The sequence below is a fragment of the Notechis scutatus genome, chromosome 3, assembly GCF_049901735.1.
Source record: "Notechis scutatus isolate UNSWTSFEM ecotype Mainland chromosome 3, rNotScu1.2, whole genome shotgun sequence".
Lineage (NCBI taxonomy): Eukaryota > Metazoa > Chordata > Lepidosauria > Squamata > Elapidae > Notechis > Notechis scutatus.
The window spans coordinates 42,190,117-42,217,285 of record NC_142011.1 but is presented as its reverse complement, the minus strand read 5'-3'; the positions used below and the strand labels follow the sequence as shown (position 1 = coordinate 42,217,285).

Below are 27,169 nucleotides of genomic sequence, written 5' to 3'. Positions count from 1 at the left end.
TTAGGAGCCTGCTAGTTCAGAACAATGATATCAGCATGAACCAAAGCTTGGTAACCATTTTTATAGAATGTGGTGGAAAGCTACACTTAGTTTGGCATATTGCTTTGGTTTCTCAGAGGAAAACCAGAGTTTGTTGTGCATGCTCTGAAGGTAATTCAGAAGTGCTTCAGACCTAATGATAGCATGAACACAGTATCACTCCACTAACATTGTTTGATATTTTTTTCAGGCTTCTACGAGACCCTGAAGTGCCAAATTTTGAGGATTTCTCTCCTTAAAGTTTGTTTATTCCCTGCCTTTGTTTTTATAAATTACTCAAGGAGGCACAAAAACACAATACTCCTCCTATTTTCTCCACAACAACTGTGAGGTGAGTTGGGCCCAAAGTTACCCAGCCAGCTTTCATATTTAAGGTGGAACTAGAACTTACAGTGTCCTGCTTCTAGCCTGGAACATTAAGCACCAATCCTAAAACTTTAAAGTAACAGCACCTTTAAATTTCTAGATTGCCAAAGATGCCAGAAAAAAATGACAGAAAATGCTCATTAAAGAGCAAAGTGATGTTCACACTATGTATTTGAAGTCCACAGCTCTTAAAGCTACCAAGTTTAGAATACAATATGGGGAGTGCATAAGCACACCAACATGCCTACCGTCCCTGTCCTATTGTTTCTTTTATTTATTTTTTCTTATATGTATCCATGTATTCATAACCATGTTTTTACTTATACCTATTATCTTGTAAGCAATTGACAAACCAAATAAATAAATAAAACAATATGTTAGTGCAACATCTCCAACATTTCTTCAAAACCACAGGGGGGAGGAGAGATTTTCGTGTTAAGAAACCAAGGCGGTATTATAAGTAAAAATAAAGCAATAAAAATCAACAGTAACATTTAAAAGAGAAAATAAAATATCCACCAATGTGAAAAGTATGAAGTTTAAGATGTGTATATAAATTATTGCCTCTTCTAATATATCTTAGCATTCTGAAAGGTTTAAATGTTAGTTATGTCTATGTTCAGTTATCTTTTCGTGATCTTCCCTTTTTCTGATTCTGTAAGTCATACAACTAATACTTGCAAAGTTTTCTGCAATTATAACTTATACTACCTATATTTTTGGAAAGCTTTATTAAATAAATCTTTTCCTGGGAAATCAAATAGGCATACATACTACAACATTCATTAGGATTGTCATCTTCAGCAGGTCTCCATGGCTGATCATTGTAAAAAGATGCACAGTGATCACAGTTTGGCCCAGCAGTATTGTGCTGGCATACACAACGCCCATGAACCTAGAATGTAAACAAAACCTAGTTTTAATATCATGGCAGCTTCTCCTGCTGCTGTTGCCCTACAGTTGCTTCTCATATTTATTTATTCCTCACATTGTGACTCTTTTAACCTAATTTGGCAGAGAAAAGTTCCATTTTGGCTTCTTTACAAGATTACTTTCCAGTTCTGTCTATGCTAATACAAAGAGCTTTTTGTGCAACTCAGATGCTGTTTCTCACAGTTCATATTTAACTCTGAATGCCAAACTATTTAGCCCTTGAAGGCATTGTTACCAAGCCTAGTAATCCATACCTGACCAGGAAAACAAAAAAAATATGCACTTCCCTCAGTAGTGCAGATTCAAAAAGCTACTAAATGAAGTGGAATTTTGAGGTTCTTCCCATAAGAAGCTCACCATCTTGTCTAGCTAATATTCATTCTGTCCTTCTGACCATAATGTGAAATGGTGGAAAGAAAGAAAAAGCAGCATATGAACAAGATAACCACTAATTATATATTCCCCACCTTCTCCACAGATATCTACAACTACTCAGATCCCTTCCAACTTTCTTTTCTGCTTCTGACCTTTACCAGTTTGTTGCAAGACTAAACAATACAGATTTTTGTCAGTGTAAAAGCCAGAATGTCAGCAGCTGCTGCAAACTAGTATGAGGGAAAGGGCAGATTAAGGGGGTGGTCTCAAATCCCCCTTTAATTTTTCCTTACGGTATTAACAAACATTGGCAAACTTAAAATTTGTCCATCCTTGATGCTCTTTGGAGCATTTCCGACTTCTGGAAATTGAATTCTCCTCAGCTCTTCTGCCCCAAACCATAAACACTGAGTATAAGAAAATGCTACTGACTGAAAGGTAAAGAGGGCAGGTAAGTAAGCCTCTTCCCTGCAGGTACCAGTTTTTGATTCCCTGTCCTTTCTAGATGTCCGTGTTCAACTGTATAATAAGTTAAATATTAAGCAAGCACTTGATGTTTTTTTTAAACCCTAGCAGCAGGAAAGTCAGGGCAGAAGTCTAACTAAGATGGTGGGCACAAAGCTTTAAGACAGTCAGAAATGCATTCTGAATCAGACTAACTCCAGCACTGGACCAAACTGTTTTGAAATCAGTCTTAACAGATAGGCAGCAAAAACTATCCCCTCTGACAATTAGACAATGCACAATGCAGGAAATACTCTCTGCTTTTCAAAAACACAAAGTATTATTAGCACATTAGTGCACACCTGCAGAAACTTGTAGAATGATATCTGTCACTAAGAGATCAGATTGCAGTGCAGGCTCACTAAAATGAAATGAGAACCTAGAAAGCAACGTTTCTTCCCATAATGGATGAATGACTGGAAAACCTAATGGAATTAGCAGAGATGGCTAAATTGCCTGCTCTAATAAAAGAAAAGAATACATATTGTTTCTGCTTGGAAATCACTTCTGGATTTTGTGTTTTAGATGGGAAAAAATGAAACTTTGACTTTGGGTTTTGCTGATTAGTTACGTTTGTTGATATAGAAATAGCTAATATATATTAAGTATGTAAAAAGTCGAGACAATGTTATTATTTTATACCACTATATTAAAAAAAATAGAAGTCAATGCTTTTCTCTTTTTTTTTCTCCTTCACCATACATTTCTTCTGTCTTTCCCTTCCCCACTTTCCCACTATTTTCATATTCATTTGTATTTTATACTTTGTTAAGTGTAATAACATTATTTTTAAAAAAACAGCCTTCTCTCTCTCTCTCTCTTACCATAGCCCTGGACTCTCCAGAAGAGGCATCAGGGGCAGCACAGCGATCTGCATGCCCATGACAGAAACAGCTGCCTTGCACCTGCATCTCATTTAAGGCATAGAAAGCACTGGGTAAGCGGTACCCCTGATGTGGAAAACGGGTCAACTGTGTGAAGTTGATTCTCAGGTTGGTGAATTCAGCCAGATCTATTTCAGATGAAAAAGGGAGAAATTAATAGAATGCTGGGACAAGTTGGCAAAATAAAACCCAAGTTCTTTAGCTGTGTTATCAATGACACACAGACAGGGATAGGCAGGTATAATATTATTTGTGGAACAATTCTTGGGAGAAAGAATGAGATCATTACTGAGTCTCAACAGTCATGGATGCATGCATATACGTATACACAAGTGTGGTATACATATGTATGTATGTATGTATGTATGTATGTATGTATGTATGTATGTATATCACACACAAATACTGCACATAAGCATGTATCTCCAAATAAGTGGGTACAACTTCAGTACAATATAGCTTCAGTACAATATTGCTTTGGAGAAAAGCTTTTTCAAGGGTATTAAGATAAGTTTAAAATAGCAGTTGGAATATTTATAATAGTACGTAATACTGCATGTGCCCAACATTCCTTATATAAATAGGCCCAATCCATGCATGCAGCTGTGCAGGAAATAGCTGGTGGTGCATATCATGGATGTTTTTGTGTGTTTGTAAAATGTGATGCAAAACACAATGCAATACCACATATCGATGCATTTTCCTCTTTTATTAAGACATCAAGCAGCATTTTTTTTTTTTTTTTGGTCTCACAATCTAGGTCTACAACTATAATTTATAACTTGAATATTGAATTCTTTGCCCAGTCCCTGATTCCTCTCTCTGATTAGAAATTAAATCACAACAGTGGTGTATCTAGCTGTGGATCATTTTTAACACCAGCCTCATTCATTGCTAAAACTTGGGAGTAGGGAGTAGGGATTAAGACTGAGTGATATTAGGCCAGCCACTATTCTCAGCCTGAGGAAGAAGGAGCTGGCAAGTCATTTCTGAAAAATGCTGGCAAGAAAACTGTAAGGAACAATCATCAGGAATCAAAGTAATATGATGATGATTTTTTTCCCCCATCCATCATTGCTGTACTACCACTGATCACCAACAGCAGATTGACACACATTCAACAACAACTCGATGCCATAGCAGTTGGTAACCTCATGTTTTTGGCAGCACATCCCCTATTGTTATATACTAGGGGTAAACTGCCACTATACCATTGTATCACAGTGTTTCAAGACATTTTAAAGATTGTTTTTGTCTACTGAAAATATTTATAGCTTGTGACATTAGCTTAATTTGAATGCACTGTATACCTCTCAAATCTTAATTACCTCTGTTTAGAAATAGGATAAGAGCTAACTTTTAGGCTGAGATTGGCTTTTCTTTCTGTTTAGACAAATGTAGACATTGCTCAGTCCCTTCAGGTTCAACCACTAACATTTGTTCTTCACCAGAACTAATAAAAATGTTCAAAACTAATAAAAAAATAACACAATCTAGATCCATCTTAGATTTTCAACTATCATACCTCTTCCCAGTTTTCCTACAGGGAAAATCTTCTTAAAGGAAATTTAGTTAACTCTCCTACACTCAGATTCAATCTATTTATCCATAAAATTAAAAGAAAGTGTTTCCTTGGATGCTTGATTGGCTCCATAAGGGTCTCAGAGGAACACACAGACTTCTGCAGGCTGTCATTGTGAATGCCCGTTTGTTGGAGAGATAGAAAACACAAACTAATGATAAAGCAAACCTAAAAACACGATACTGCCATGTTACAATCATAACTTCATCAGAATTCTTTTATCCAAATGTGCAAACAAAATATAACAACTTTACCAAAAAATGGTAACTTCTGAAAAATATAGTCAAGCCCTTATCTTACCTAATCTCTTATTTTAGGCAATAATATTATATACAATATTTATTTCAGTACATATTACCACCTAGCTGTGATCCCAACCTAAGAAGGTAGAAAAAAAATTGTATTCATTTGAGGTACTACAGTCAAATTCAACACAGCAACATAGAGTTCTGCTTCTTGTAATAGTCCAATAAATCTCAAACCCACCTTTTGCAATGATATCAAACCAAACTAACATAAAAAAAACAAACTCACTGTTAATTTGCTGGCTTTTGGATGTTCTCATCCCTGATGTAAGGTCTACAGGGTTGAACTTAATCTTATAACAAAGAGAGAGAGTAATTATTAAAATCACAGGTAGAGTTCCTCTATCCTGCTTTTATAAAAGTCATCAATGAGCTGACTCCAAGTCATGATATTCTAATTTTAAACAATGGAAACTTATTGCAATTGGTCATATATACTAGTGTCAGCTATCCAATCAATCCTATTTGATCTCCCTTATCATTAAACAAATTAAGAAGCTTTTACTTAATTATTATTTTAGCTTTACAAACCCTTGTTTCTGATTCTTAAGAGAGTAACAAGCAATTGATCTCTACCTGGATGCATATGTAGTCCTTGATCACAATTGGGACTAGAATCTTCCTAACAGTTCATTAATGCTGAATGAACAGTCATTAAGTGAGATGTCATATAATCGCTTTGCTGAATGCTACAGTCCTGACATTCTAAGTTGTGATCATTGAGGAAGAATTATACATCATTAAGTGGATGGAATCCTAGAAAAGAAGTATTAAGGTGCCTCACATGGATAAGTGAGGTGCTGGAAGCTCCAACACAGCCTCTTTGCAAGTTGGGGTGCTTCTACAAAGCAAAATCCACCCCTGGAAGACAAAACTACACCCCTGGATAAGGAAAAACAATTTATTTCATACGGCAAGAATATGGCTGTTTTCAAAATGAATAAATCAACTGAAAACCTAGAGGCAGGACTTCTGAAACTGTGAACCGGTTATTCCTTGTGGTTTCATTACTGTTTTAATTGCATAATTCTTGTCAACTTCCTGGAATGTGATGCAACAGTGTATAAGTGCATGTAGTATTGTGGACTAATGTGATAAAATTTATATAGATGTATACACACACATACACACGTGTGTGTGTGTGTGTGTGTGTGTGTGTGTGTCTACAGTACATACACATATATATATATGATACTGTAACTTTGAGATCAATAAATCCTATGTAATCTTAGCCCAAGGAGTACTGCATTTTCAATACCTTTCCTCCATTCTGAGATTGTCTAGGTTGACTCTGTATGTCCCGGCAACGGACATCCTGCCACTTCTGAGGCAAGCCCTTGTGGATCCGGGGGAAAATAGTAGAACAGTCTGTGGACAAGTACTGATAGATCTTCCAAGTTGTGCCAAAATCAGTAGAACGCTCAATCACCATGCCACCTGGCAAAGGACTCTTAAAGAGACAGAGGAAAGAAGAGATAACTAGAATTCAATAGTATTGCTCTCTACCCTTAGCAAGAAAAAGGAGAGAGAGGAATTAATCAGTGTGATTGATCCAGAACCCAGATAAGCTAAGAGTTGAAATCAAAACTGTCACTGGCTTGCAAAGGCCATTTGAATCAAATTTATTTCCCTAAGAAGAAACAGGAGAGCTATGCACATACCCTGAAGTCCAGCAGGAGATTAGCAAGCTGAAATGTATTGTTTAAATCTAGTCGGAGAGAAACATGTTTCACATCTGAGGAGACACAAAAAGCAATTATCAGAACAGTGGGCCATGAAGATTATGAAACTAAGGGCTTTTTCTAAAAGCTAGATCATCCATTTCCTCTTTGCAGTTAATCTATTAAAACTCAGGCCCTATTTACTAAATCCACACAACCCTTGTCCCTCTCAAATCATTGTTCTACTTTACAGCACGTCCACATCAACCTCTTTCCTTCCCCCCCTCCTCTAAATCAGGGACTTACCATTCTGAGATTGCCACCACCGCTTGTGTCCTGTAGAAGAAAGAACATTTTCCACCTGGTGACTGTTGAATGCATGAGGGGTTCTGGAATCACATACGCAACATTTCATTTGCCACTGAAACAGGAATAAAAGATGGCCATTAGATTCATGATCTCAGTGGTGTGGTGTTCTACAAAATTAAACCCAAATGATATAATAATGCAAAATAGTTTTAAATGTTACTTCCATCTTTTAGAAACTAGCATTCTATTTAATTCTATTTAATAGAACTAGCATTCTATTTAATCCTTTCCTTGGATAAAGGATTCTTTGATTGAAAGTTGGAATTTTAATCAAGTGGATGAATAAGCATATGCATTTTCAAACTAGGCTTCTAATTTATCTCTGTGTAAAAGTATATGGGGATATAAATGCAGGGGATCTTGTGTTTTTCCACTTCTCATTTTCCTTTACAGAGAGGTTTTTCCAACTGCTCTGTCTGTCCCATAAGATGAAGAGAATTCACATGCTCTGGTTTTGATCAATTAAACAATGTCAACTCATGGAACCATGGAATTGTACCTTCTCTTTGTTACTCCTTCATTTTGAAATACTTGTCCCACGCTCAGGATTTGTCTAGCCCCAACAATGACATCCTTTAGAAAAGGATATATATTAATATAAATACTTATATTAATATATTTCAAAATATTTATATATTAATCTCCTTTTCTTCCCTAGATGCATACCCTTGACCCAAACAAAATTTATCATTTTTATCAGAACACAAGGCCAGGCTTGTTTAAGAGCCTTATCCCTGTTATTTACAAGCCCCTTCTTCCAATTCTTCTTTGGCAAATGTTTACTTTGTAAGGACTGCTCAGTACAGTACCTTAAAATTGGTGAGGCTATGGCTATTCTAAATCTGATCTCCCAAAGGAGATATTGACATTTCAAAAGCAGTACATGATTTAAAAAGCTTGAAAATTTTAATTAATTTGGGTGACAAATTACTTGTCAGTTTTTACTGGAAAACAAGCTCTCCAAATTTCACTCTAGGTTTTATATCTTCCCTTCAAAGGGGCAAACATTACATTTTGGGTTACATGCTGGGTTTTTTTCTTCTTTGTGGTAAGTTCATGCCAGAACAAAATTTCTTTTTTTAAAGCCTAAAACAAAAAGGCTGGAAATTGTTGTCTACCATTTAACAGAAGAACGCTTTTTATTTATGCAAATTCAGATCAGCTACATTTGGCTAAAGCACCCAGGGAGAATGAATATTTCTGACAGGCTTGCTATGTTGTATCTTTAATTTTATTATAATGTTAAATAAATTCTATACCTTCAACATTACATGAAAGTAAATCCAAATGTTGAGTGTGACAGTATTGGTCACGCATGAAACAAAAATGGCAGAACTTTGCCATGTCACCAGAGGAGGCTTTAGCAGAACAAACTTGCATTTATTTAAATCTCAAAATAGATTGAGCTAAATCCATCTCAACTTCCTAGATTCAGAAAACATTAGAAGGCAAGTGGCTTTAGTGGGTGAAAGGTTAGTGGGTGAAAAGTCAATCCTCTTCAGCCTGAATGAGTAATTCAAGGAGTAAGTCAGACTGGGCTATCTCAAAAGGTTTGTGCACAAAAGGCTTAAAGAGACTTCAGCCCAAACTTGACAAACAAATACTAAAAGATAACAGATTAAGTTAAATCCTGGCTTTTACATTAATTCCACTGATTCTAACAAAGGCATGTTGAAAGAAGTGATGTAAAACAGACCAAATGCCACCAGAACAAGAGTCTACTTAAAATAGGATGTATCGCTACTTTTTTCCCCTTCGCTAAATCGGGAGTGGGCATGGCCAGTGCATGACATATCTTGCCCACGGGCCGCAAGTTTGACACCCCTGGCTTAGAACATTAATATACATTAACAAACATAATCATACTACTATTAGCAATCACATGGTTAAAAATAGTTGCAGGGTGGAAAAAAATTATGTTGCTAATCTGAATATGGTTGGACAGACTCTGGAAGGTTGTAATTTGGAAAAAGCTGAAACATTGGTGGACAAAGAGATTCTGTAAACACATGACATTAATGTATTATATTGTTAGATTCAGATGAAAGTCTATAAGGTGCCCAAGTTAAATTCTGAAAAGGTTGTCTTTACCACTTCTGTATACTGGAGCCTAAAATATTTTATTGGATAGTAGAATGAGTATAACTTCAGATACATTACCGTAGCAGCACAGAATAGATTGCATTTTTGTCAAGTACATGGTAATTAAAAATGGCTCCATTTTAGCACAACACATTGTGTAAAAGGTCATCTGTAGTTTGAGAAGGACCTCTCATCAGCTCATATGGTCATGCCTTGTCTGCTGAGCTTGGACTTCTCAGAATTTGGATCTGACATACAACATACATGGACATGTGAAACATGAAACAAACATTTCACAAGACAGTGCACTCCAGTGTTGAAATCCTGCTGTACTTTCAATATTTGGGAAACCTAAAATTTACACTGGATGCAAATGTAAGGGTTGACTGCTGTACTGAATAAATTGTGTAACATTTTATTGCTTAAGAGGGAAAAATGTCCTTGCTCCAAACTAGAGTTTGCCAGAGGAGGTGTGTATCTCAAAGTTCCCTGGGTCAGACAAAATTTCTGTCCAGCTTTTATTTTGGCTCTCCTCAAGGTCATGCTGTTTTGGAAGAGCTCTCTCCAATGTTCCTCCTGCCAAAATGTTGGATATATTCCCATCTAGACATTGGCTTTCGGGAGAAATGTGCAGATCCTTCTCTGTATTTGTTGCTGGGAATAAGGACCCAGCACAACTTTTGTTATCAAGAAAGCAGGTACATGCAGGGTTCATGGAGTTATGTATCCCCGCTGATACTATAGATCGCTGAAACAGAATCTACACTATATATTAGATTAAGGAAGGGAGGTTGTTCAGCCAACCACCCAAATGATGGAATCAGACAACAGCTGTCTCCTTGTAGCAGTTGAATTGACCCAAAATAAATGGAGGCCCAAAGAGGTCCCTACTTAGGAGAAATACATATATTTTACTTGGTCTTCTTGTAATCAAAGACTTAGTCCTCAATACTAAGAGTGCAATCAAGAAAACTAGAATGTTCCCCAGTTAAATTCCCTGTCTGTTGAAAGAAATAGAAAATAATTTCCCTCAAATTATTGTTCATCTTTATCCAGGCCAGAACTATAGCAAGAGTAAGCCGCATGAATCTGCTTAGGAAGTTGTCAAATCACAAAGCAAAAGACCAATTTATATTTCACAAAAGTTACAGAAATGCCACACTAATTTCCTTCTATGTGGGTGTAAATTAGTTAACCTAACATTTATGTTGTGCCTTATCCTCATAGCAACCATTTTGTAAGCATTGCTCTAAAATATCAGAGTGCCATTAATTGAGTAATATTTCCTATCACCCTGGACTTCCTGTGACTTACTTTTCTTCCTACACCTATATTTTCAGCACAAACAGAAAGAAGAACCTATGCTTATGTGAAAGAAACAAGAAAGAAAAACTAGAAATATGCAGATAGAAATAAAAGAATGTTTTAGCACTATCCTTTAGGTGTGTGCTTTTCAACTACAAATAACTATACCATCCTAATTTGCACAAAAAAAAAACCACAGCGTTGTTGTCTATCTACATAATTTTATATATATGAATGCAAATGTCCATCTCTTTCCATTTCTTTCAGTTATATGTTTCTTTTCTGGCAACATATAACTGACCACTGTATGGCGGGGATGAGTGGGACCTTTATCCTAATCTCTGAAGCCACTTTAAAAGAATGCTATCTGTAAGGGATGAGTACATGTCTTCAAAAAATATGTGTCTAATTTCATTTTCATAGTCTCAGGCAGTGGTGGGATTCAAAAATTTTTACTACCGGTTCTGTGGGTGTGGCTTGGTGGGCGTGGCTTGGCTTGGTGGCGTAGCTTGGTGGGCATGGCAGGGGATGGATACTGCAAAGTCTCCATTCCCTCCCCACTCCACTAACCTGCTTTCCAGCTCCGTTCTCCTGTACAGGGCAACGAAAGAAGACCCAGCTGATCAGCTGGGACTCAGAGAATAGATGGGGGCGGGGCCAGCCACAGGTGGTATTTGCAGGTTCTCCAAACTACTCAAAATTTCCCCTACCAGTTCTCCAGAACTGGTCAGAACCTGCTGGATACCACCTCTGATAATGTATTTTCATGAAAAAATATTGTGCTTCATTTATGAGTACAATGTCATTTTGAAATATAAGCATTTAAATATTGTTCAGTTAGCAACTTTGCTTGTATGGAAATCAAATTGTATCATAAGTTCCCTAGTCATAAAACCACTTTATTACACAGCAATGTTTTAAATTATATTTCACATATGCAGTGTTTTATTTCAGGAATGTTAGTTAAGATGATAGCTGTTTCTATAAATTTGGTCAACAAAGAACCTGGCATGAAAGATGCTTATAGAAAATAGTTTGATCTTTTTAACAATATGAAAATGTCACTGAATCATCTGGAATTCTTATTCATACTAGTTATTGGCAGATGTGTGGGTGGGTGTGAGTTTTCTCAGATTTTGAAATAATGTTCAAATTATCCCTTTGACCAGCAGCAATTAGCAAGTGATATTTAGTTCAGATCTATGAAAGCAGAATAAATTTCTATGTATCACATCCTTATAAAAGGCCCAGGAGGAGGAGCAGGTTTAGTCGGTGAATATGTCATTGTCTGAAAATAATTTCTGTAATATTGTCAAACAGATAATAGTAGGAAGAAAAACCCTTAAGTTCTCATTAATTGCTGAGATGGCAAAAAAAATTACCCAAAACAAATGAAGAATTGTAGAAAGTTGGGAAATGGATGATACCTGAAAATAACATTCACCAACAGTATTTTACATTCTGGAGAGCCATTTAACTGACTTTTCATAGTTAGCAAACAATGCAATATTAATAAATAATGAACACTTAATTTTGCAGTTGAGAATTCAGTTAAAAACTGCCATTAAGCAACAATCACGCTCATAGGAACAGCAGCAAGAATTCGTTCCATCAGGGTTCGTATTAATTATCTCATATATAGGCTGACATTTTAAAGAGAGGAAAGAGCAATGGACTTTGTTGTTTAACTCAGAGTGATCCTTGTCAGTGCACTGTTTTTCTTTCTTAAAGCACATATTTACACTTTATCTCATAATAAAATTAATAGCATACGCCTTGAATGTAACACTAATTTGAAAGGAACATTTGACGGCAGCAGAATACTACTCAGAGCAAACACAAAACGTACATGTAAGACAAATTAGTGGGTCAGTTCTAAGGAGTGTGATTCATATTGGACATGGTTATCAAGCATAATAACATGATTTTTGGGGGGAGGGGGGCAATTCCAGATATTTTTATGTTTGAGGCAGAGAACAGGGAAAAGCCCTCTCACTTTTCATTTACCAAAACTGACTGACAATGTAAACAAGCAAAGTCTCTGCTAAACCTGAAAGCAGCAATCCGAATTGTTAACAGTTTCCCAGCTATTCCCTATGTCATTCTGCTCAATGATAGGACTGGTCCAGATGAATTTTGAAAATTACTATGTTAAGATGCATATTTTCTGTTTTCTGGTTGCAAGAACAACCTGATCTAAATGAATTCTGGGAATGGGAATGAATCACATCAAGATACTTCAACAAAGCCAGATGGAAATAATATTTTACAAAAAAATTAATTATTCCTGACATCATTTCCTGTGTTCAGCTGTTCTGCTTGCTTAAGGTTATTTGTTTCCATCTCTTTTTCTACAACTTAATTAACACTATAGTGCTTATTAATCATTGGTTCTTCAAGGAAGTCCATTGTGTTTGTTTTTACCTAAAAAACAAATATTTAAAGAACTAAAAAATATACAGCATCAATGGTGCCACTTGAATTTGGTAAATCAACAATTTTCATACCTCTCCTTTATAAACATGTCAGTGCATTCATTAAACATTTTTGCTGCATCAAAAAAAAATCTGACAAAAAACTGCTTATCAAGAGGATATAGGAACCGCAATACGAAATAATTATACCCCATAGTATAAGACAGAGAATTATGAAAGTTTTCCAACCCAATGACATGTACTTGAAGATTATATGTTTCTGTAGCAGGTAATACTCTCAACAGATGAAGTAACCAGAAAGTGGAGCTGTGCTATTACAACATGTGTTTTTCAAAAGCTATACAGATAAGAAATGCCCAGCTGCAAGGGTAATATGGGCATCTTAATTCTGTGTTCTAAGTACAGCAACTGGCATCATTTTCTATATGTTAGATGGCACTAAGAAAATTGCTCTGTACAGATCTCAGTTCTCTAGCAAAAAATGTAATAATAATCTACACACCAGGATCGTGACGTTGCTTTGTAATAAAGTGGTTAATGTTTCAGAGTTCTTTACACAGTCAAAAACCATATTGTGCATAGTAGAAAAATACATATTAATAGACAAGTTATTGGGGATTTCTATACATGGATGAGAAGGGGGTTGTCAGCAGGAGGTTCAGTAGTTACACAGTCTTACCTCCTGTTTGAAAAATGGTCATCTGTTGCTATTGTTTTTAGATGTGAGCATTCAAGCATGCTAGGGTTAAAAACTATCACATCAAATCACTTTGTTCTACTACAATGAAATGTTAATTTTATTCAGTCATGCTGGATTCCACTTTCCCCTGCTGATTTGCTTCTGTATATTGGTTCTTCATATGCCAGCAATGACATCAGAGAGCTGTTCTCCAACCAGCTGCAGTATATTTATAGCTACGCGAGGATTTAAATTTATGTTTAATAGGTAGCAGCTTTTCACTGATCTTATTTAGGCTTGAAAACCATTAAACAGGATTGGAACTAGTCAGTATTCTGATAAGGGATTACCAGGGAATTTACACTGGAATTTACACTGGAATGGGAAGCCACTTCTGAATTATTGACGAGAAAAGTACATGGTTCAACTCATGAAATTACTACAAGTGAAAATTTTATCTTCTTAGACCTCGACTGATAATTTACCAATGCATCATGCTGCCTTTCTAAGAAAGTAAGCCAAGGGAAAGTATAAATATGGTAAATTGCTTCATAATTAAAACATAGTACCACCTGCCTTGAAAATCTCCATATTTCATGATTGATTATAACGTTTCTCAGTCTTATACTTCTAAATATGTAGGCTCCTCTACATTCTACAGCAAAATCATGTCCTGGCTGCACAAATATCTGCCTTAGCCCAACAACATTGTCTTTGTCTTGGCCCCACCATGAGTGAGACAGGCTTAAGTGGGAGACAGAAATATAAGCTCCTCCTCTTCCTCTCTGTTAACTAGCTAGCCTCCACCTGAGCCATTTATCTTCTAATGCAAAGGTCTTCAAACTTGACAAGTGTAAGACTTGTGGACTTCAACTCCCAGAATTCCTGAGCTAACATGACTGGAGGAAGAATTCTGGGAGTTGAAGTCCACAAGTCTTAAAGCTGTCAAGTTTGAAGACCCCTGTTCTAACATTTGTTCCCTCCATTAGCACTTTATTTCCTGAATTTTTTTTCATACTGATCAGGTAACCTCAATTGACCTGCAATTACAGTTGTACTAATTTGTCACCTTTCCCATATTTGCCACTTAGTTTCAGTCACTTCCTACCCATTCTAGTCTCCCTGTGATGTAAGCAATAGATTGCCCAGCAGCTACTCAGTTTGAGTTATCTCACTTTGCAGAACCTAGATAGTTGCCCAATTATGGCAGGTCCTGTCCCACTCCCACTCCATTTTTCTTGGGACTAGTCACCTTGAGGAAGTTCCTGTAGGTTTCTTCATATCCCATTACTTTAAATTGAACAGTTATAGAAGAAAGGAAAAACAAGCCAGTCTATAGACAGGCTCATTCCTGCTATAGTGCCCTTATTAGTGGGTGTTTTCCTGGCTGGCTGGAGTCAGCAGCAATGCCAGGGCAGTAAAGGAGTAACCCAATCACATTGCTTATAGGGAGGACACAGAACAAGATCATTCAGGACAGATGCAAGAGAGGCAGGATAGGGATTAGCGATGGGGACAACAAATTTTGTGCAATTTTCTTCCAGCTGAGGACTGGAAGTCAGAAATTTAACTCAGTAGAGGGAAAGGTCATTTGAGTAATAGCTGAGGTGTATCAAGAAACTATCTGAAACCTTTTCATTAGTGTGGCCATGTATCTTATCTCAGATGATAAAAGCATCTTCTCACCTTTTATGATTATCATGTGCTAACTGGTTTTTAGTCAAGATAATCAGGAGAGCCAATAGCCTTGACCCAAGGCAAACAATGTCTTAATATTCAAGGCCTTTCATTCCATAAGCACTGAGAAAGTTATGGTACTACTTTTTATTAGTAAGTCTCCAAAATTATCTACTTCATTACTAGAATGCTGAGAAACACTTCACACCAAGATGAAAATGTATTTTTAGTAATGTTCAATAGTTGAACCTAAACTAGGGAATGGGGAAGGTTATTGATGGATGACATCTGAGTTTGTACTGACCAATTAGAAAACATTTATATTCTTTTATATCTATTTTTGCTGACTGAAAACAGTAGCACAATGTACCCATGAAAAAGGCAGATTACAGTACATTGGGAGTGAGAAGACTGACACTAATGATAGCAGTAGCAATAGCACTAATGATGGTACAAGAACACTGTATATATGGTCACAAAATCATATTATATTATAAATCATATAAAACAGAAAGCAGACAAAAAGGTCATCCATGAGTGCTAGGACTCAACCATGAAAAAATGAAACTTTTAGTTTAAAAAGTATTAAGGTACATAAAATTATGCAGAACATAAAGAAAGTAAAGTTGATTTTGTCCCATCTATTCCTCCCAACCCAGAACCCAGAATTTTCGGTAAACTATAAGCCCAACTAAGCATGTTATGATACCAAACTTATAAACTTTAAAAAGGGTGCACACAAACTTACAGAAGATGCTATTACCAATGACTAGTTTGATAGCTCTATATTACTACCAGTTCTGGGATATAGGATCTAAATACTAGTTGCTGGAAATATAAGTGAAAAGGTATAATTACACTCAGCATAGCTTATGAGCTTCTCATGGGTATCTGGCTATCTACCAAGGAAACAGAAATTTGGGATTGATGGGATTTTTGTTTGCTCAGAAACTGTACAGAACCATATAGTACTCTCTCCATTAATATTTGCCTCAGTGCAAATGATTTTGTCCTTATGGACAAAGTCAATTTGTTTGTTTTTTTCTCTTTTACTGCATTCTGTATGATATTCAGGTCTGTTTTAATTCTGAGTGATTTAATCACTCTTTTTAGCAATTTGGAAAACTCAGGTAAAAAGCTGAATATATACTTCCATAAATGAAATATAAATGAATAAACTTATTCAGTGCAAGACTGCAGTGTCTGGTTGCTTAAAAATTGTTGTCTTCTTTTAAAGACTTCTGATGAATTCCTAACTATGTAAATTTAGGCAATCTTTCCTTTGAAAAACTGCTAAAACTCACATTCCTCATTTTATATGAATGTATTCAACACAGGCAGATGGAATAATCCTTTAGTGAAATCAAATGTTATCTTCCAGCATGCAGGGATTGAATAGAAGATTTCCCAATATATTGTGTTATGTAAGATAGATAAGATGCACTAGACCAGTCCAACAAGCTTCCACTGTGGGGGTACAAAGTATAAAGTTTAAAAGGAATTGTAGCCAAATTCAAGGCAGAATTCTGGAATATTTCCATCAGCAGGAAACTTACCAGGATTGCAAAATAATCTGGGACACAAACATACACTTTGGGACACTTCTTGGATTGGCACTAGATTTAGACAGCACATGCTGGCCAACAGGGCAAAATTGGAGGAAAGCAAGCAAGCATGGCCCCTCCTCTCATACCCTGTGCAGAGGTTGCAAAAAACAAACAAACCCCACCATCCAGCAACCAAATTTTTTTTAATTTTTTAAACTTCTGATAGTAGAAATAGGAATTTATATAGAACTTTACCTTGCAGCAGAGAGATGAAAGAATATAAAACAAGTCTCACATTAAAATTATAGCATTGGCTCAAAAGCTACTCAGCAGTAAAAGAGAAAAGGCAAAGTAGGATAAAGAGTGGAAATGGACACCAGGGCTGATATCAGAATTATATTCAAAGTATTATTCAATTTATTTGCAATTATTCTGTATCAGCTCCTGTTTTCCATTACAAAAGTTCAGTGAGGAGCAATGGAAAGATACCTAAATTAGGCAGCTCATAAATTTTTACTGTTCTTCACTGAAAGCACAGTCAAGCTCATTTGGAAGAGATGAACCAGATTACTGGGCTCATACTGCCCATGGTTTGTAGACTGCCTTTCTACTCATGCTGTAAAGCAAATGCTAGTAACTGGTGGACCTTTGCCCATACAGCTCCCAGCATCTTTTATTGCACAGATTATGGCTTTAGGCAGCTGTATTTTATCAGCATCTGTCATGCCAGAGGTTCCCATACCTTCTCTAAAATATAGGTATTTTATATAAATATAGGGGAAGCAGTGTGCAGGTCACATTTTAAATATTGAAATATTATCCATATACATAGAAAATAAATAAGGAGTACAAACTCCACTTAGAAAATAATGACCAATGTTAAATCATTTGTTCACTGTACCTTTTTAGAAATAATTCATTTGAAATTCAATATGAAGACAATAACTGGTTATATTTGTAGTAAGAGAGTCAGTTTGGTATAGTGGTTAGAAACACCAAGCTAGAAGCTAGGAGACTGTGAGTTCTCAAGCATGAGATAGTTGAGATGACTTCAAGTCAGTCACTTTCAGCTGAAGAAGGAAGGCAAGCCACTTCCAAAAATGTTGCTAAGAAAATTGTAGGAACTTGTCTAGGAAGTAAGAATGATTTGAAAGCATGTGCACACATGCACATGCACAAATGCACACATGCAAACACAGACAGGAAGGGAGGGAGAGAGGGAGGGAAGGAGGGAGGGAGAATGAGAATATCATAATAAAAGAATAGGGGTTAAGGTTAATGTTGCCCCCTCTTTCAAAGATTCTATCAGGGCACACCTGGCATTTTGATAGCAAGACCATTATCCATTTGGGGATTTAATTTCCATTTTAAGGAGTAAAATATCTAACTTAAACATCTTCAAGGGTTAATGCATTGCTTGCCCTTTAAAACTTCTCAAACTTCCTAAAACAAATAACCTGTCCCTCTTTTACTCTGAAGGTTCCCTGAGGACTACAAAAGGCATGTTGCAGATCCAGATCTAAACTTGTGAGCCACACTTTTTGCACCTTTGATGTAGCAAGTGAATCTCTTAACATGAAAGTGAACATTTCCCCACTATATTTCTTTTTTTACACAAATCTATAGCAATGCTAGAATTGAAAAATGTGAAATCAGAAAAATACTTTTTAACAGCCAGAAAGTTCTGATTTGGGTGGTCTATAAAATTTTATGCATATAATACAAGGTGACCTGGAGTCATCCAACAGTATTTTGGTTTCAGAGTTCCCTCCTCGGTCTCTTTTCTTTTTTCTGCAAAATATAGAACCTGAACATTTAATCACAGATCTCCAGTATGTTGTCTAATCTAATTTAACCCTGAAGCCCTGCAACACAGGGGATTAAAAGAAAGCAAACAAATGAATAAATTGGAGCAAAATATATAGAGTTTAAAAGAAGGATAAGTAATGGATGGAAGAGAAAAGAAACCAGCTAAGATGGAACTGTTCACAGATCAAAAAGGAATGAAAATTTAGAAACTTTGCAGAGATGACAGCCAAAAGACCATCTATGCCAGGGGTGTCAAACTCAAGGCCCATGGGGACACCCTGGAAACAGTGAAGGACTGGTCCGTCGTGCCTCTGCCAATGGGCTCTGAGCTCTGTTTTCGCTGGCAGAGGGTTGCAGGAGGCCGTTGCAGCCAAAAACAGAGGTTGGGAGCCCATTTTAGCTAGCACTTGGGCCACCATAGGCACTCCCGATATGAGTGATATCGAGCTGGCCATGCCAACCCTGGCCACATCCACCCTGCCCACCTACCCCCAAGGTCAAACTCAACCCTCATGCGGCCCTCAATGAAATCAAGTTTCACACCTCTGATCTATGCTGTGAAGTAAAAGAGAGAGGCAAAAGCACCTGGAGAGATAGAGAAACTATGAAAATGATGACTTTTTTCTAGGGGGGATGACAATGTCAATTGATCACAGGAAGCAGAGTAGGTATGTTCAACTTTCTTTCTCTTAAGTGTTTGCTTTTGTTTTTAAAATTAAAATATTGTTTGAACATGCATGTGCATACCCAAAGGACAATCAAGACCAAAGAGCTATAAATATCTTTGTGTTTGTCCATGAAGATAATTTCCTGCAATTTGATTTAAACCAATTATCATATTTTACTCTTCTAATATTATGGTAAACTATTATTTTTATGAGTATAGTTTGTCATAAAACCGTAACACATAAAACAGACTTAAAATAGAGCTGCATTAGCTGGTCTGACCACACCCTTTAAATAGCATTCTCTGAAGTAAAAATCAGCATGTTGAATAATAGGTTCTAATCTAACCCATTTGAAATTCATATGCTTCAAAGAGGGCAGGAAAAATCTTACAATGTCTATCAATAAACCTTTCAATCAGTAGTACTCATATCATGAAATATGAGTCAGTCTCAGCCAATTTAATGATGAGCTACAGAAATCATAGCAGATATTAAATCTCCTTTAATCTAATTATTGTTGCTGGTCAGGGTAATTAAAGATGAAGGGAAGGGCTACTTGTCCAACTTTATGGACAATCAGGTAGTCTAATCTGGCATATTTGTAAGTGAGTTGTATGTTGATATAATTAACATGGAGCGCTGACATGTATGCTATTCCCAAAATCCTTTCTCAAGTACAATTTTAAGCACTATACCAACCACTTCCTTTAGTAGTGCTCCTTGAAAGTCATGTGGATTCTGCTGGATAAAAGACTTCATATTCATAGACACCTAGAAATATCTACCAAACTCATGTCAGGACTTAGAAACAGAGAGCATTACCAGCCACAATGTCTGTCCTGTGGCTAACTAATTTATATAGTGATTGAATCAGAACCTATTCCCATTCAATGAAATCAGTGTTATGAATATTTGGTAAACAGAGAACAGTGCAAAAGAATGAAATGGCCCTTGAATAAGTAGATTTTTCACTGGACTGAAGTTATGGCTCTTAGTTTTACCAGAAGAATTGCTTTCCTCACCCTACTATTTAGTGAGAAACGGGGAGGTTAATAGAAAGATCATTGTTAATTTCCCATTTCCTGTGATCCAATGATAATAAAAATGCAAATATTAGAACAGATTCTGCAGGGAATCTTGGCTCATAAATACTTCTGAAAACACTGGTTCTCATTTAATATTCTGTTCATAGTGGAGGAATTTATACAATCTCAAAGTATGTCCCTAAGATGCATTCCTCCTCTATATGTGCAACCCACTTAACATCTGTTTATTGGAAAATGAACGGATACTAGTTGCTCTGAAACTTAAACACACCAAAAGTTTGCATTCAGTTTGGGCATTCATTTTAAACTGCTGTACAAGAGATTTATAAAATTGGAGGGAAGGGGATATTTTTATTTGTGTTTTTTTCCTAACACAGCTTCTGTGCCTTAATAACTACTTCATATGAGAAGATTCAACAGTTTCATTTTTTTCCTGCAGAAAGATTTTCTATTTTAAAGTAGAAAATAAGTTTCTTGCAGAAATAAATGTGAATCTTGGGAGTAGTATTAGTTAAAAATATAAAAGCCTCCTGCAGGTCAAGCTTGAGTCCCAAGTGGATATTGCAAAATTAGGGGACTTATTTGCACTATTTTCAGTCTTGCTTCCTGAGGACCTTCTATCCAAATCCTAGCCTGCTTTAATCCTACTCTTCTTTTCAACTACAGCTCCAAGCAGTCTCGCCAATAGAAGCAATGCAGAGAGAAGCAATATTTCAGCAAGTGGCAGGGTAACACTAGTTCTATCCCTGTTCTAAACCATTATTCTCTGCGTTCAGAAGTGCCTGCTTCTGGTTCTTTCTTACACATTATGTGAAATTTTATCTGCTTATGAAAGTTGTTCTGGATATTAGAGTTTTACTCCTACAGAGGATAGAGCTACCTACCAGTGATAGTCCCAACAGGTCTCTGCTGCACCAGCATTCATTCAGAATGTTGATGTGAAGAGGATATAATCTGAAATTTGCTAAAGGAAAGGCAGGAAATGCTTTAATCTGGAATTTTAAAATAGATGGGGAGGAAAAATATCTCGACCTCCTTCCGCTTTTTAAAACATGTGTAAGAAAAGGAAATCATCCTTGTGGAAGAGCCGTGTTAGTTCGTGGTGGTCAAAAATCAAGAAGAGTCTGGTAATATCTTTTCAGAATAGCAAATTTTATTTAAAAACATAAGCTTTTAACTTATTTCTTAGTCTGAAAACGTGCTACCAGACACCTCTTGATTTCTGGGAAACTTTGAAAATAAAAATTAATAACCAAGAAATTAGATATTCAATAAACAAGGGCAACATGAAAAAGTTATGAAAATAGTTGACATGAAATCCATTTGTTTTTTAGTTACTGTGGTTTGTAGAAGTTGACTTAAAAGAAAACATGTAAAATATCACTGCTTATCCCAAAAAAGTCATTCTTATACAGGCTGTGTTGAGGGCAGAGAAAATATCCTCTATCTACACCCAAAACATAGAATGAAATTTCACTGAAGTTAGGTGGACTCCCAAATTTATTTCCTTAGCAAACATAATAACTTTACTTTAAAATTCTGGCTTTAAATTCACATAGGTGACTACTTGTGCAATCACCAGGAATCAAACATACTCAAGCACCTAATCCCTGTTTTGTTTAGTGACAAACCACAATGCCACTAAGTTGTGAAAGTCATGTCCGTACCGAATGAATAATACTTGGATCATACATACTTCTCCATATGGAGTACAAGAAGTTTCAGGTTGGGTAAGTCCACAGGTGGAGGAGGCCTTCAAATAATGGATTCTTCCTATAAGAAGATCCTGCACAGGTGGATAGCAGGCCCCATGCAGACAGGTTCTTTGTGCAACCAGGAGATGTGGGAAAGCTAGAAAGAAATTCAAAATTGACTTTAGCAATAGCATTCATTAAGACAAAAGAGAGTTGAAATGCTGCCCTTTTTTGTAGCAAGTGAAGCTTCTATATTGAGCAGCTTCGAAAAAAGTAATGCAAAATAGCATAATAGCTATTCTAGTTAAGTGACTGTCTACAGAATTAAGGAACTTCTGCTTTGAATTTCACTTCTACAATAAACTAGCTATTAAATGGCTATACAAAAGTCATTAAGGACATAATCATCTGTGTATATCAGACTAGAAGTTAGAACTCCGTGGAGCTTCCTACTGTTAGCCTTAACTTGCTAAGTTGCAATATGTGGCTAATTCTATGGCTTTACCTTATAGCACTGTCATAAAGATTAGAGAAACCATGTATGCTAAACAATGCAATGGTTGTAAAAGCAGTAAAGACCTGCTAAATATTATTCATCCATCCAACAAATGACTTAATTTTCTCCCATTGCAGACACCAACAACATGCAATGTTATTTCATTAATTCCCAAATGCCCTTTTCAGAAAATAATGCAAAAGACACACAGACCAGGGGTGGGATACGACAGGGTTAACTACCAGTTTGGGATTTATGAGCTTCCTTGCACGCTGTGAGCCACGCGCCTGTAAATTGTCATCAGCATGCTGTGTGCAGAGATGCAGTCTTTGAAACAGCCCTCTTTTCCTGCTTTTTTAACTGCAGCTGTGCCTCGTTCAGCAGCTGAAGTTGAAAAATCAGGAAATAAAGATCAGGTAAGAGCCCGGGTGGGCAGGTGGGCAAAAACATCAGCAGACATAGAACCGGTTCTGCTGCTCTTCAGAGCTACTGGTTTTACAGAGGTGGACAGAACCGGTAGAAACCCACCCCTGACACAGACCTAGAAAACATAAAATAATCTGAATCTGTGAACTAGAACTATTCTTTAACAAAATGTTCTTTATTTCCCACGTCATTATAGTTGTGCTTTTAAAGTTAGTAGCAACAGACGTCTCGCCATCATCGAAGCTTTGTATTGTGTTCTCTATCTGCCTCATCGAACTGCTGATGGCAGAATGATTCTGTCATGAGTCAGTCAAACAACTGTAAAAGTCTGACTCACAGACAAACACAATACAAAAGCCTGATGATGGCAGATGAGATTCTGCCTTCATTCCAGGTCTCTGCTCTTAAATGTTGTCATCTAGTGGGACCTAGGAAGCCAGCCATTTCTGTAGATGGATCAACCATCTAAAATAGCTTCTTCCTGGTATGGGGTGGACCCCTACACTCCTTACAGTCTGGAAGGCCCTGAAGACCAGGTTTTTCCCTCAGGTGCTGAACCAAGAGGGAAGGGAGCTCTGTAATTGTTCTTTGTGGTTTGAAAGGTTTTTTTTATTATTAATATTTTTTATTTGTTCAATTGTTGTTAGCCAGTAATTTTACTTAATTTATTTAAGCTACAAAGCTTGTGTCTTCGTAAACTAACCTACTTCCCTTCTAACCTACTTCCCTTCTAAGCTACTAGTTACACCCTGAGAGATTCTTGGGTGTGGCAATCCTGAATCTCTTCTTCCCTTCCTTCCATCCATCTCAGGACTGTGAAGTCTCTTCATTTGAGCTCCTCCTTGGAATGCACTATTTCTTCCCTGGGAAATCATGGTGCTCATGGTCAGGATCCCCCCCTCCACACACACATACATACACACACACTCCTTCTCCGGATGCACATTCCATCACACCTTGAAATAATTTGCTTTTTCCAGTGTTCTCTATATTACTCCACTATGTTCTCCACAAAGGGAAAGTTGAATATAGGATAATTATTCAGTATAAACAGATCCAAGGCAGTTCTCTTGAGGTCAACCAGCATTAATAGGCGATATTAGCTATTGCCTTGATCTACCTTATCAGGTCCATCTAATATTTTTCACTTGCATACATAGAAAATACTTACCCAGAAGAAGGAATATCCACATAATGATGGGGTTCACAATATTCATGAGTTACCTTAAATGGACATAAACCATATAATCAATGACAAAAGTGATAACATGGATATGGTAAATTATCAGCACTTCTTTAGGATTGCTTTGTAATGTTGTTGTTATATATATATAATTGCAAACCAGTCCTAAGAAGAGAGAGAAAGTATTGATGAAAGAAATTACACTTGGCAGCCAGAGTAATAGAGATGAAGTGCCTACTACCAAATCGAAACATGAAAAAAACCAAGCATACACAATAAAGCCATGGTCACCACTTTTAACCCCGCTTCCCAAATCCAATGAACAGTAATATGATTCATTGTTAAGATCAATAAACAAGCACAAAGGCAGCTGATCATTGGTGAAGACCCCAAGAGCATAAGCAGAACAACAATCTGGGAGCCCTGTTAGAAATAAATGGGAAGAAATAAAATAAAAATGGGGAAGATAAGCAGTGGAAACACAACATGCCCTGTCTTGTTCATACAGAAGATGAAAGACTGTTATACTGAGGCATTCTATCATGGTTGGCCATGAATTTTCATCAAGACTAATAGACATAAATATTGGCTGAACAGCGACACTGAAAACCTTGATCAATTCTGGAATGATTTTTTTTTTACTAACAGCACAGATGTCAAAAGAAAGATAAGAATATAGCTAGGAATTAATGTTGTTTAATCCATTGCATTTTGATGTAAACTGGTGGTTGACTGATCCATGGCCCACTGAAAAATCACATGCTATACTGGGCATTATTTTTATGTACATCCCATGCAAAACCAGGCCAGAAATACAGATAGTCTAGTCCATGCAGTTGCCAGGAATCAACACTGACACAAAGGCATAAAAATAATAGCCTTTCAGTCTTCCTGGTCAAAGAGGGGAAAAAACAATTCTAGAACATTATTTTCATATGTGTCCTCTATCTCTTACCATTTTTTCTCCATTAACCTTTTGCCCATTTATTTCAAATCGCTCAGGGGGGAAATTCTTACAAACATAGCACTTTATTCAAAGTATTCACCATTTTCAAAGCATTAATCAACTGCAAAGCACTAAGCAAGATTTAATCTATTCTTTCCAAGGCGCAAAGAGTACTAAACTTCTATCTGACTTTGAAAAATCTGATTATTCAGATATTTTTTTTCTACCTTTGAAGCACCTGGTATAAGAACAGAGCAGATCACACTGAAATGCAACTTTCTAAAGCAAGCAGGAAGCTTTTAAAAACTTTACACGGAACATGTGCTTTAATCCCTACTTTTTAGTTCTTTTTAAAAAATATCTGTTTCACTCTGGGTAACAGTATCTCCTTTATCTTTCCCAAAAGCTGCAAGTCTTTTAAGATGAATGATTCCAAACCAATGAAACCGATTAATTTTGTTAACAAATCCTTATAACCATGAATCAGTAGCCTCCCAGCTAAGATTCAGAAATACTTTATCCCTCCTGATGATTGCTAGAGGAGATGATTTACAGTTACCAACATTGTGCTACATAAAACATACCTGCACTATTTGTCTTTTCCCCTCTCTTTCGTGCAGGGGGCAACTGGAACCGGTTGCCTGGCTTCTTTAACTGTAGTCTTTCACTCTCCGTTTTAAACACATCTTACCTGGGGACGTAAATTCCTGTGGGTGTAGTAATAATGATACAAGGAGTGATTCAAGGACCTTTTCAGACAGACACACCCAGCCACTGTAAAATTCATTATAGAACCTAGACAATAAACATGTGTTAGCTCACTGCAATGTGAAAGAAGAGATCTTTGCTATTATACATTCAAGAAATCACATTTCAACCACTTTGCAAACACTATGAGAGCAGTTTTGATATTGTTTCACTGCATATAGCCAAAACAAATTTTTTCACTGAGTGAAATGGTTAAGCAAAAGAAGCAGAAAAAATTGGAAAAACAGAATGTAATCTTTTCATAGAGGAATATACTCAAGGAAAGCAATTCATAACCTAGACACCTTACACCTCTCAGATTGTGTGTGTGTGTGTGTGTGTGTGTGTGTGTGTGTGTAGAGAGAGAGAGAGAGAGAGAGAGAGAGAGAGAGAGAGAGAGAGAATTTATATATTAGTAGAATTCCAGTTTATATAACCAATGTTATACAATGTTAAACTACACATATGATCAAATAAAATGGGGGAAAAGTACAATCAGCCATTACACTGCTACTTTACACAAATCCTTTAGGATAGGAACTAGATACAGCTATAGATATACCAATACTGAAGTTTGCATATCTATGGCTTTTACAGATATCATTACTGATAAGAAAAATTACTGGAAAGATGAGCACGCTATTTCCAGAAAATAAAAATAACAAGCTTTAATCAAATTGATGTCTTCCAGCTGAACTTGAACTAACTTCCACATTCATTAACCACCATCGACCTCATTAACCACCATGGACCTTTTTGGGAACTGGTCCAAACAGCAATCAAAGTAGAAGTCAAATATTTTTAAGAGCATTGACTTGTCTATTACAAACAGCATCAGCAATGGGCACTAGCTTCCAAATGGTGAGTCCAAAGGGATGGGAATGTAATTTGGATTCTCAGGAGTGAGGCACAGATGGCAATGCCATGAGCCCCTTTTTGATTGTCTTGAACCTCCTACTATGCTGCTTGAACCTCCTACTATGCTGCTGACTATAAGAACTATAATGAGAACCCAGATTGTTGGGACAATATGCTGACTCTGTTAAAGCTCTTAGGGAGGGCTGTAAAGCACTGTGAAGTGGTATATAAGTCTAAGTGCTATTGCTGTAACAATTGAATCCACACTACACGCTAAGAGTCCTAAAATGATTTGTTTGATTTTTATTTATTATGTTGTATGAATCCTTGGTTAAACAAATGATGGGTTAGTATAGGTGAACCAGCTACCCATTTGTTAAGATTTTAATTCTTAAAATCTTAAAAACAAGATATATATCTTATATATTTGAAAAAAAAAAAAGAAAAGAAAAAAACACAAAATCAGTTTGTGTCCCTAGGCGTATAAAACCTGAAGGATTATTTGGGGATTTTCTCCATTCTTGGGTGTGTCAAGAATGCTTGATAAATGGGT

General features: G+C 36.5%; 1 protein-coding gene across 2 annotated transcripts in view; it reads right to left on the bottom strand.

The window, feature by feature from the left end:
• LAMB3 (laminin subunit beta 3) overlaps nt 1–25,728 on the bottom strand; it is a 53,344-nt gene extending 27,616 nt beyond the window's left edge. Inside the window, exons 1-9 of one of the 2 annotated variants that reach the window (XM_026675198.2) lie at nt 25,596–25,728; nt 24,054–24,106; nt 21,963–22,117; nt 6,956–7,070; nt 6,650–6,723; nt 6,247–6,438; nt 5,218–5,281; nt 3,042–3,229; nt 1,180–1,300 (exon numbers count right to left, since the gene is read on the bottom strand). In XM_026675198.2, the coding sequence (XP_026530983.1) occupies nt 1,180–1,300; nt 3,042–3,229; nt 5,218–5,281; nt 6,247–6,438; nt 6,650–6,723; nt 6,956–7,070; nt 21,963–22,117; nt 24,054–24,099 (955 nt within the window). In that variant the 5' untranslated portion in view covers nt 24,100–24,106; nt 25,596–25,728. Of the gene's footprint in view, nt 1–1,179; nt 1,301–3,041; nt 3,230–5,217; nt 5,282–6,246; nt 6,439–6,649; nt 6,724–6,955; nt 7,071–21,962; nt 22,118–24,053; nt 24,231–25,595 lie in introns of both variants that reach the window. The other variant, XM_087959592.1, reaches the window with a different exon arrangement.
• Between the last annotated feature and the right edge of the window lie 1,441 nt (nt 25,729–27,169).